Genomic DNA, 12,114 nt, shown 5'->3' with positions numbered 1-12,114 from the left:
AATGCAGCCCAGTATACTGTTGGCCTCCTTGGCCACAAGAGCACAGTGCTGTCCCGTATTAAATTTGTTGTCCACCAGGACCCCCAGGTCTTCTCTGCAGAACTGATTTCCAGCTGGTTGGCCCACAGCCTGTGTTAGTGCATGGGGTTATTCCTCCCTAGGTGCAAGACTTTGTGCCTTTGCTGAACTTCATGAGGTTTCTCTCTGTCCATTTCTCCAGCCTGTCAAGGCCACTCTGAATGGCAGTGCAACCATCTGATCTATCAGCCTGTCCTCCCAGTTTTGTATTATCTGCAAACTTGCTGAGGGTGCACTCAGTCCCGTCATCCAGGTCATTAATTAAACTTTTTATAATATTAGTTAGTATTAATTAGGCCCCAGTATCGACCCTTGGGGGGATATCATAGTGACTGGCCTTCAGCTGGACTTTGTGCCACTGATCTCAACCCTCTAAGCCTGGCWGTTCGGCCAGTTTTCAGTCCACTGCACTGTCCACTTATCTAGCTCATACTTCATTAGCTTGTCTATGAGGATGTTATGGGAGACGTCAAAAGCCTTATTGTAGTTGAGATAGCCAGCATCCACTGCTGTCCCCTTATCCACCAATCCTGTTATCTCATCATAGAAGACTACCAGGTTGGTTAAGCATGATTTCACCTTGTAAATCCATGCTGACTACTCCCAGTTACCTTCTTGTTCTTCATGTGACTGGAAATGGTATCCAGGATTATCCAGGTATCAGGTCTTGAAATGGTATCCAGGATTATCCAGGTATCCAGTTGTTCTGTCACCTTCCCAGGGATTGAGGTGAGGCTGACTGGCCTCTAGTTGAAGATAGGGGTGACATTTGCTTTCTTCCAGTCCTCAGGAACCTTCCCCAGTCACCATGACCTTTCAAAGATAGTTGAGAGTGGCCTCACAATGCCAGTGGCCAGCTCTCTCAGCACCCTATCCAGTCCCATGGACTTGGGTTTTTCTAGTTTGTTTAAATGTTCCCTAACCTGATTCTCCTCCACCAAGGGTAAGTTGTCTTTGCTCCTGACCTTCCCTGTAGTCTCAGGAGCCTGGGATTTCTGAAGGCTGGTCTTACCAGGAAAGACTAAGGCAAAGAAAGGATTGTTTGCCTCTGCCTTTTGTGTCCTTTGTCACCAGGGCCCCTGCCCCATTCAGCAGTGGGCCCACATTTTCCCTACTCTTCTTTTGCTGCTTATGTACTTGTAGAAGCCCTTCTTGGTGCCCTTCACGTCCTTCGCCAGATGGCCTTTGGCTTTCCTAACCCCATCCCTACATGCTTTGCTAGTGTCTCTGTATTCCTCCTGGGTGCCCTGTCTCTGCTTCCAGCTCTTGTACACTTCTTTTTTATGTTTTAGTTTTGTCAGGAGTTCCTTGTTCATCCATGCAGGCCTCCTGCCACCTTTCTTTGGTTCATTTCCTGCTCGTTTGGATGGACCACTGCTTGGAGGAGATAATCCTTGAACATCAGCCAGCTCTCTTGGATTCAGGGCTGTATCCTATGGGATTCTTCCAAGCAGATCTATGAACAGGCCAAAGTTTGCTCTCCTGAAGACCAGAACTGTGATCGTGCCTTTTGTCTCACTCTCACCTTGCAGGATCCTAACTAAACTCCACCATCTCACGTGCAGCCAAAGCCTGCTCCCGACCTTCACACTCCTAACCAGGCCTCCCTTGTTTCTAAGCATGAGGTTCAGCAGAGCACCTCTCCTTGTCAGCTCCTCAGTCACCTGTATTAAGAAGTTGTCATCGGTGCACTCCAGAAACCTCCCGGATATTTGTGCCCTGCTATGTTGCCCTTTCAGCAGATATCGAGGAAGTTAAAGTCCCCCATGAGGACCAGGGCCTGCAAACCTGCAGCTTCTTCCAGTTGTCTGAAGAAGCTTCTCATCTACTGCTTCTTCCTGATCAGGTGGTCTGTAGGAGACATCCACTATAATGTCACCCACGGTGGTCTGCCCTCTAATCCTGAGCCATAGGCTCTCAGCTGGTATATCATCATCCCTAGGCAGAGCTCCTCTTTGTGTTACTGCTGTCTTGTCATGATAAGGGCAACTCCCCTGCCCCTTATCTTCCTGTCCTGTCCTTCCTGAAGAGTCTGTAGCCATCCATTGCAGCACTCCAGCTGTGGAATGCTACTTACTATATGTAGTAAGTGTTGTGGTGGTGTTTAGCTAGTATTTTAAAATGCTTTTTGAATCAAACCAAAAGCTTTAAAGACAAATCCCTGCTGTTCATGTTAAGCTTCACCTTCTTATGTATGTCAAATTCAGTATTTTCATTGTCCTGTGTGTTAATATTAAGGGTGAAATATGGCTTGTCCTTTAATAGAGGAAAACAGACCCGTTTTGCGTATGCTGTTAGTTTCGCAGTTTGCAGATCAGGAAGCAGTTGGGGTCAGAAATAAATTGACTCATGTGGTTTTGAAAGTTTGCAATTAGCATTGACATGTAAGTCTAGCTCTGAAAGTATCTGCCTGGCTCAAAAGAGTAATTATTTGTGATTAAAGCAGGCAAGAGCCTGCTTTAATTAAATGTCTCATCTGAGTACATGTCAGTGTGGATCCTGCTGTATGTTACATGCTCATATTGCATGAGAACAGTCTGCCTGAGCTGTGTGTTTCATGTGTCTTTGTGTTTAGTGTTTGGATGTGACAGATGGTGCAATTGTGATACCTTCTCCTCAGTTCTCCTCAACCCCCTATGGCAAGAAGGTGGGTCCTGAGGTGTGTTCAGCTTACTGCTTGTCTTTCAGGTTCAAGCTTGTTCCAATTTAGTCTGATTTTTAGAACAAATCTTCAGTTCCTAATGATCACAAAATCTAGTTTGAGCATTCCTCCCCCTCTAATTTCCCCCAGTATCCAGAAGAGAAATACTTCATATTAAACATCATTATGGTGAACTTGAAAGCCACTGTATAAAAAGTGCTGTCCCTTACAATAGTGTTATTAAGACCTATTCTTATGATGCCTTGTATCTGGACATATTCCAAACAAAAGAGCAAGGCCACTGAAATCAGGATGGAAGATTCAGATTACACTCAYTTAACTACCTATGAAAGTTGCTTCCCATCCTGAAGAGGTTAGGAAACCCAATTAGTGGAGAAGATTATCCCAAGCAAGGGTCCTACCACACTCCTGGTTTGAATATACAAGCATCATATTCTTTGTTGAAGCAGCAAGAAAACGACACAAAAACCGCTACTGTTAGGCTTGTCTGCAGAAATATCTTGAGCATTGATGTCTAACACAGGTAGACTCAGCAATCAAAAAGTGTCAAGCAGCTGCAATGCTTTAAGCAATAACATGGCTAGGAGTATGTAGTGACATCTAGCATGGAAAATTTGAAATGTTTTTCCAAAGAAGTATTCTTAGCTACCGCTGCTGGGAGCTGACAAGACACCGAGAGCAGCAATAATGAATGGTAATGCAGCAGCTCTACCAACACTGCTACTCATCAGCAACCCTGTCCCAACACCAATGCGTGGTATAAAAGAGGAGCTGGAGAAGTGACAGTGCTGGCACAACTGAACCTGCTCATGGTGGCACTGCTGTTGCTGGAGATGTTTATCACTACCATCTAATGGTTTTTACCCTTTCCAACATCAAGTAAGAGAAGGAGATTTATGAGGATCCTCAAAGGGATATTTCCAAAGCATCCCAGGCGAGGGACCTGAATGCTTGCTTGGCAGTGAACAAACCAGCAGCATGCAGGGCAGTGTCCTCATATCTCTCGCTTTAATTGTACTGGTCCTATTTGAATTCACTTCTCTCAAACTGAGGAGTAAGTAGGTCATGTTGGCATTCTTTGAAAAAGACTTGATTGTCATTAGCAATAGCTAAGCTACATTTACCAGTCAGGAACTGGTATAAACCCTTGTAAGGAGCAAGTGGCACCTGCTGTCCTCATTAGAGGAACTTTCATCACTCTATGATTAAGTGGTCATGTCACTTTGGTGTTGATGTTAGTGGATTTTAGGATTTGTGATGCTGGCTTTGAACAGAATCTGAAGACCTGGACCTTGGTGATACACATCATGCATAAGAATTGCTCTCTCCTCCCCCTAAAGAAATGTAGCAGCTTCACTTCATTGGCTGTGGCACTGATTAATAAGGTGCTACAGAGTACTAGCTGGATCTTTTTATGAGAATCTGGCACTATAATCTCTAGCTGTATCTTAGGACAGAATCCACAAAAAGGACAGTAAGGAATTGCATCTTTATATTTAAAAGCCTGTCTCCCACCAAATGGCCATCTCCTTGTGCAGGAGATGGAGACATGAGGGATTTGGAGTGTAGTTGTTTTATGTATATATGTTTTCTTGCTTTAATGTGAACAGAGATAACAATGTACTTGAGCATGGTTCCAAGTAGAGCTGTGAAGAGCAACTAGGGGTCACTTTCAAAGGCATCTGGATGATGGGCAAAGAGCCCTATAATCTCTGTGGTTCCTAGATCTATTTGCTTTAGTCACAGATATCAGATGCAAGAAAGCTACGGATGATGTGGAGGACTTAACTTTCAGAAAACACAGCTGTTAAGCAACTAGAAAATGCTTGTTTCCAAAACTTGAAAGAGCTGTGGGTTATTTGTAGTTGGAAAGATCACATCCTACCAATGCAAAGGCAAAGAAAGTTGCTGCATTTCACTGGGCATTTTCACTCAGGGATGTGCCCCCTGTTGCTGTCGTCTATTGCATGTGAACCCATCAGGAGGGCTAAGAGCCTCATCAGGACCATCCCTCAGGCATGGTCTAGATTACACTGACCTACAGTGCAAGATATCTTCTGCTTACCTAATTAATTTTCTTTCCACAACCTTTTGACTTTTTTTCCCTCTATTCTGCAATATTTCTCATGAGCTTGTGACAAAAAGCAAACTTCTGGCTTCACCTTAGAACCCTACGAGTGAGGAAACAGGCTCCTGTACTGTGGTAAAGAACAGACACTCTGGACTGTCCTCAGCAGCTTGTTTTTTAAAGGAGTTGAGGTAAATTCTCGTGTTTGCTCCAGACAGGAGACTTTTTTAAAAATCAAACCTTCATTATTAAGAAAGGAAACTCATTAAATTATTCACTTGGGATGCCCGTTGTCAAATAGGAGAAGTAGAAGAACAGTTAAAGATCGCTAATTAATGTTCTCCTTACCACTACAGGGCAAATGGATGTTACTTGCTACATTATTGAAGTCTGGCCAGAGGAGATTGGGTGACCTCAAGAATGAAGGATTCCTCATTTAAAGAGTTAGGCAATTTTTTTAGTTCCCTCCTGCACACATGTTGATTTGTTAGCTTTACCTTTTTTTTTGGATGTTGGGATAGGAGATCTTTAGTGATGATCTGGCTTCAGTCTAGACAGGATTGCTTTTCCACAGTATATTGAAATAACTGAGGTTCAGCCTGATTTTCACAATTTTACTGGAATATTGCTGTGCTGTAACTAGCTTTCTTGATTTGATGGTTAACACAGAAGGGATCTAGAGTCCTCCCTAAATCAGAATGTGGTAGGCTGATATACTAGTTCTGTAATGAGCTCTCCGTACCCTGTTTGTTCCTGTTCACACCAGCAATGTCAAAAGTTAACTGTAAAAGATTCTAAATTGCGTTTGAAATCATTTTCCAACAAGATTTAAAATATGTGGCAAAATGGTGTCTCACAGAGAGAATTTCTTTCCCCTAAAAGAAGGCCACCCTTTTTTTTTTTACCTTAAAAATCACCTTGTTTGCAAACTAAAAACTAAAAGAAAAAAACTGAAAGCATTCTAAGTGAATCATGCAGTTAGGTTAATGTTCATTTATTGCACTTCACTGGAAAAAAAGGCAAATTTGCAGAATAGGAAGAAGGTTTGAGGGTGAAAACTCAGTTATAGAACAGTTGTGCACAGAACACATTTTCCTGCAAGCATGGTATTTTGTAATTTTTTAATAAAAGCAAAACCTTCTTTTGATGTTAAAGTCTAATAAATCCTCAGGTCAGAAATTATTTCTGTAAAATTCAAGTGATGCCAAATTTTCCAGTTCTGTCAAAAACCTGATTGTATTTGAGTAAAACTATACTTAGAAATAATGAGAAACATATCAGAAAGCGTTTTCCCTTTAGATTTTCAGCAAGGTTGAATATGAAAACATCTGCTCACCCACAAACATCTGTAAATATAGTGTTCTTTTACTCCACACTGGTTTTCTGCCAAAGACAATGCCTGCCATTAGACTTAATGTACCAGTGAGATCCCATTGCTCTGTTCTGTTCTTGACTGATAGACATGTGCTGCTTGCATTAAATCAATTGGAATTAAAAACATGTAATGATGCAGTAAGTCTATCCTCTCGATTATCAGCTAATCTGTATTTATGTAGCACTGCATACTACAGTGTTGCATAAATATATGTAGCACTGTTATTCCAGTATATTGTTTGCATAATACTACAGTAATAATGAACCTGTCCAGAGACAAAATGAAACTAAGTGCTTAGATATAAAAGGCACGGACCTGTCACTGTATTAAAGCCACTGTATACAGGGACAAGGAGTCCCTGAAAGCATAGCAACTTTGGTCTTTAGTGCTAACCCTAGAACTCTGCATTCTTTTGATCTTTTGTTGCAAGAAATAATCTGCACCCTTTTAGTGTTTTACATCTTACTTAACCATCCCCTTTCTGCAAAATGCATAAACTTGAAAATATTTGTTAAGCTTCTATAGCACTTAAGTAAACAAGAAGTAATCTCTGAAACAGCTACTTTACTGAGGCTAGCAGAAAACTCTCGTTAATTGGTATCCAAAAGCACAGACTTGGTAGATTCCTGTTATTGTACTGAAGTGTTAAGATGTCTTTAATGGCTGGGTGTGTATGTATGTCTATATAGACTACTAGTTTAAACAAGCTATGTTAAAGAGCTTTAAGTCCATAACTACCAAAACCTTTCATCAGCCTGGAAGTGCAACTGCTGATTAAAAGTTTACAGATGATGATTGTTTTAAGCAGGTAGAAGAACACTGGAAGAAAACCAGTCCTAACACTGACTTCTGCTTGTGTTACTCTCATATAGTGGGTAATTTACATAACAAAATTTGGCTTTTCATCACATTTCTTTCTAGTAGATAATAAGTATGACAGCAGTTCTTTCTTATACCACTGCCATATTTCTGTTTGTAGCTTGCTATTAATGCTTACAAAAATGTCATATAGAGTCATTCAGCTAATTAATAATGTCATTAACTAAACTAGCTCTTGAGGACAGAGCAGACTGCCTGGAAAATCCATCGACCCTGTATCTGTGTTTGCCTTGACGAGGGAGGTGAAGGTAAGATGGAGTAAAGGTCACAACTTAGTCTCCTCGGCATTTGTTTCCAAGCAACAGTCAGTTTGTCTATGGTTATACTGCATCATATTGAGTTTGTTTTGCTTTGCTGCCTCTGCAGGTGAGTAACTGAAGGTGACTGCCTCTCTGGAAATGAGCCATCGTGCTCCAGGTCAGGTGGCTAAACAAACTCCTGCTCTACAGGCAGGAGTCTTGGAAGCAGACCCACAGAAGAGAGAGAAGTCAGTAGCAATAAAGCTGTTTGGAGTTGGAGACTTCAAACTGGCTGTTGCCCAGAGTAGAAAACATAAATCTAATAAAAAAATATCCACCCAAGTTTGTGTGTGTGTGTGTGTGTGTGTGTGTGTGAGAGAGAGAGAGAGAAGGAGAGGGAGAAGGAGGGAGGGAGGAAAAAACATGAGCATCTTAAGACTGACAAGAATGGACCAACCATTGTTTTTGTGCAGTGGTCATGCTGAAGCAAGAGACAGTCAAACCAACTTAGTGCAAGTTAACAGGTTAAGAAACAGCAAAAGGGCCCATTCATAGATGTGTGACTATTGCTATGGCAAGCAGTCAGTAACCAACATAAATTAGGTAGTAGAAAATACCAAACACTGATGCAGGGAGCTAGTGGTGATGACAATATGCTAGCAGCGAAACAGAACTCCAAGTTCAGACTGTTACTGCTCTGCTGCAGATTTAGCAGAATAGCAGAATTGCTTCTTCCTTTGCATGTTCTGCACACATTCTTGACTTGGCAAACAAAGTCAAATTATGAGGCCACAGCATATTTAAAAAAGCTAGCCTTCAAATTCTTATGGCTATTAAAATATGTTGAGTAAGGGCATATTGGAATATGAATCTGGATTAAGGAAGCATGTCAAGTTAAAATGCAGAACTGATTTCTTAATTATTCTATGGGTAGACAAGTTTTTCTTTGAACAGTTGTGGACATTCCCCAAAATTGGAAGACTAAGGTTACATTACTTAAAAAGGGTGAGTAGAGTAATTTGATAAGCCTGTCAACCTGGTAGTGATTCTCAGTAATAATGGAAGAGTTTATATGGGAATCTTATTCAAGAATTAATGGAAGGTAATTAACATCAATCTGCTTGGGCTCATGGAAAATAGAACCTGTCAAGACTACCTTGTAACCTCATTTGAAAAAAGTTTGCTTGATGTAATGGACTTTGCAAAGCATTTTTATTTGATCAATATTTTGATAAAAAATGGAATGTCAGAATATCAACAATTGCACACGCTGGATAGATGAATGCAAGTGTTACCAGAGAATTATCATGAAGCATATATCCTTCTAGTGGTTTCCTTGAATATTAGCTGTATGATCTCTGCCATCTAACATTGTGGAATAAAATAGAAAATCATTATTTGATAAAGTTTATAGATGATAACAGATTAGGCAAGACAAGAAAGCTGGGCAAACCTAAACAGCAGGGGGAATAAAAAAGAGGCATCCTTCAAAAAGTTGAACCTGCGTCCAAAGGAGGCAAATAGGAATAAAATAGATAAATCTGGGGAAACTAAATGCAAAAATACAAGAAAGGAGGCCCAAAACAGTTTGAGGAACTATTTACAAAGGAATCTTAAAGCTGGTTATAAAGGCTTTTTCAGACACATGAGAAGCAGGATGCCTGCCACAGCTAAGGGACAGGAAGGCTCAAGGTAACTCTTTAAGTATAGGAGTGCTCAGAGAATAAAGGCTACGTGAGAAAAACTAGACAGATTTTTGCATGGGTTCTCAAATGAGTTCAGAAGACCTTGCTGGAACCTTTCTTTAGAGGCAATGTCAGGGGATCTTTCTCAGACTGAAGTGTCAGTGAAGAGGCTGCAGAATAAATCACTAAAATGAACAGTAACAAATTCCCAGGACCAAATGATATTTGTGGAGGATTTCCAGACGAGTTGAAGGATAAAGTAGCCAAATTTCTAACTGTGATGTGTAACTTCTCATAAAACATGATACTAGAAAAGTGGAGGTAGCTAATTTCATGCCAGTTTTTAAAAAGTTTCAGGAGAGAGCTAGGGAACATATTGACCAAAAAAACTACTATCTTTACTGGCCAAATTGGCAAGAACTGTAATGCAGCCCCAAGAGATGAATATATTGGGAAAAAAACCAACAAAGTTTCTGTAAACAAAAGTCATGCTTCATAAATTTATTAGTTCTTTGAAGTATTCAGCAACCCTGAGGATATGGGAAATCCAGCTGATACTGTTTACCGGAACTTCAGAAGAGATTTCACCACATGCCTTTCAAAGGCTCTTAAAGGATATAATCTGACAGGATAAGAAGGAAGGTCCTTGCATGGATAAATAGTTAAAAGATAGGAAAAAGGGGTGGGCAGAAATGGTTAGTTTTTACAGTGGAAGAGATTATTAGTGCTTAGTTTACGCAGTTCAGTGTATTTTTAAATGATGGTGAAGAAGGCAAATAGTCTGCTGACCATGTTTGCTGATGGAGCTAAGGGTAATAAAAACAAAGGCTTACTGAGGAATTGCAGAAGGACTTCATGCTACTGAGTGACAGGGCAAAAAAAACAGCGGATAAAATTCAGTGTTGATAGATGTAAACTAAGGCAGAAGGGGAAGACCCAATTCTGACAATGTTTACAGTGATGGGCTCTGAGCTGAATATTACCATTCACAACTGAGATCTTTGTATCATGCCAAAGAAAATTTGGCACAGTGCTTTGCAGCAGTCCAAAAAAGCATACTGAAAGTTCAGAATTATTTGGGAAAGAAACTTTCAGAGAGCACATTTTTCCACTGTATGTGCTTGGGGTGTCCCAGGATCTTGGCTAGTGTTTGCAGTGCACTTCTTCAGACAATGCATAGTTAAAGTGTTGAACTAATGCAGAATGTTGTAAAAGATAAAATATTATGTGGGTTCAAAGTGACTGAAAGAAATAATGAAAGAAGAAAATCTTCTGAAGGCTATTAAATATAAGAATATAACCCCTGGTCTAGGAAGTCCATCAGCCTGGTTCAGTGGAGTCTTGACAGTACGTACTAACTACACGCTAGTCCTGTTTTTGTACTTTTCCAAGGCACCTGCCATCAGCCAGTTACAGCAGGGTATTGGACTAAATCCCCTGACCCACTACATCCATTCTTGTGTAATGAGAAAGAAGACAGGAATGCCTACTAAAGTCAGGCCCAAGCAAACATTGCTGTTGTAATACAATTAAGTCTAAAAATCCTCTGTTAAAAAGATTGCAGACTGTGCTGATACAACACCATCCCAGGAAGTGAAAACAAAACCTGTGGGGGTCATGGTAGGGAACTGTCCTGCATTCAGGGTTGATTTTCTTCTGTGGTACCAATGACTTGAAATCCATGGATATGTAGTAAGAGAAAGACAGTTTTTTAAATTGTGTACCTGGTACAACCATTTTTGGAATACTGCATCCACAATTTTAATAAGGACAGGTTAATTAAACTTGAAAATCTTACTGCACATAGGACACTGCGAAGCAGTTTTAGACATTGTATGTTTTGCGGCTATATTGTCTAAGCATTCTGGGAAACAGAAAGGAGTCTCTCAGCAGGCTCTGACTTTGGCCCTCAGGCCACCACTGGCATAGATGTCACTGCATCAGTGACATAGTCATGGGAAGTGCAAGTGTAAATGCAGCCTGAGAGTGGTAATTTGATTAATGCTGCTTCTGTATATTTTCTCAGCTTATTTCAACGGACAAATTCCCTGCTTCCTCTGACAGAAACTAAGCAGTGCCAGGGTACTGCCCCAGATGTAGTGCTTTGGATGGCAGCCCCTCTTAGTAATTACTGTTTTCAGAATTCTAGAAGGGACAACAATGATAATTTCAAGCAAAATTATTAGTTGCATCTTCAGGTATGAAATAACTTTTTGAAGACACCAACGGCAAAATTAACTTAAATAATGCTTTTCATTAAGAGTTTTCTTTCACTTCCAACTTGAAAATGTCTCTTAATTCAACTAGTCTCCTTGGGGTATACTTCAGCTGCATGAATGTGAGAGTTAGTTGTCATACTGTGAGACAACCTGTATGAGTAAGAAGAAAATACTATTTCTCTTAGCAATACAGAGGTAATACCGCTAAAGGAGTAATAGTGAATCATCATTAGAACTGCCTACAAATTTCCAATAAACCACAATTAGGAAGCCAGACACAGGCATGGGAATTTCACAAATATCCTCAAGTATGTAGTCTGAACTTGGGAGACTTCACTGACAGGTATGGCAGTATATGAAAACAGCTTTGTGTAGCTATTAGAATATCAGGTGAGTTCCCAAAGCTGGTACTGAGGCTACGCTACAGGTCCCTTTTGCTGAACTTGACTGCATTTGGTCTACTACTACACAAGTGAAGTACAGTAAGTATTAAACATCCGTATCAGATCACACAGGTCCTACATCAGACAAAAAAAGCTGATTTGTTACATTCTATCCTTGATTTGTTGATAGGAAGAACCTATTTATCTTGATGGCAGAGTGATGGATGTACACATTAACTGGCTTAAGCAAGAATACATGAAAACACAGAGGAACTGGAAAGAAGTGGCTAACAGAATGAATGTGACAATAGAAATACGGAGGAAGATGATCAGTGATAAGGCACCTTTAAAAGAGATTCTCAGACTGTTTCCTTTCTTAAGATGCCCTTATCAGGTAACAGAGCTAGTTTTAATAATGGCATTGAATTTTATGATCTAGGTGTGGCACAACTCTGGGTGCCTATTTTACTGTAAGTTTGTAGTGAAGTATCCATCAACATTGTTCTTTTTAATGTAACCTGAATTT

At 40.4% G+C, this 12,114-nt stretch overlaps 1 protein-coding gene across 1 annotated transcript in view; it reads left to right on the top strand.

The window, feature by feature from the left end:
- The window catches only part of SAMD3 (sterile alpha motif domain containing 3), a 43,911-nt gene that overhangs the window by 28,668 nt on the left and 3,129 nt on the right, over positions 1–12,114 (top strand). The window contains exon 8 of the mRNA XM_026070010.1: positions 11,779–11,982. Coding sequence (XP_025925795.1) covers positions 11,779–11,982 — 204 coding nt within the window. The remainder of the gene's footprint in view (positions 1–11,778; positions 11,983–12,114) is intronic.

The sequence above is a fragment of the Apteryx rowi genome, unplaced genomic scaffold (genome assembly GCF_003343035.1).
Source record: "Apteryx rowi isolate R43461 unplaced genomic scaffold, aptRow1 scaffold_301, whole genome shotgun sequence".
Lineage (NCBI taxonomy): Eukaryota > Metazoa > Chordata > Aves > Apterygiformes > Apterygidae > Apteryx > Apteryx rowi.
Note: the sequence above shows the minus strand (reverse complement) of the source record. Positions and strands in the feature narration are given on the sequence as shown.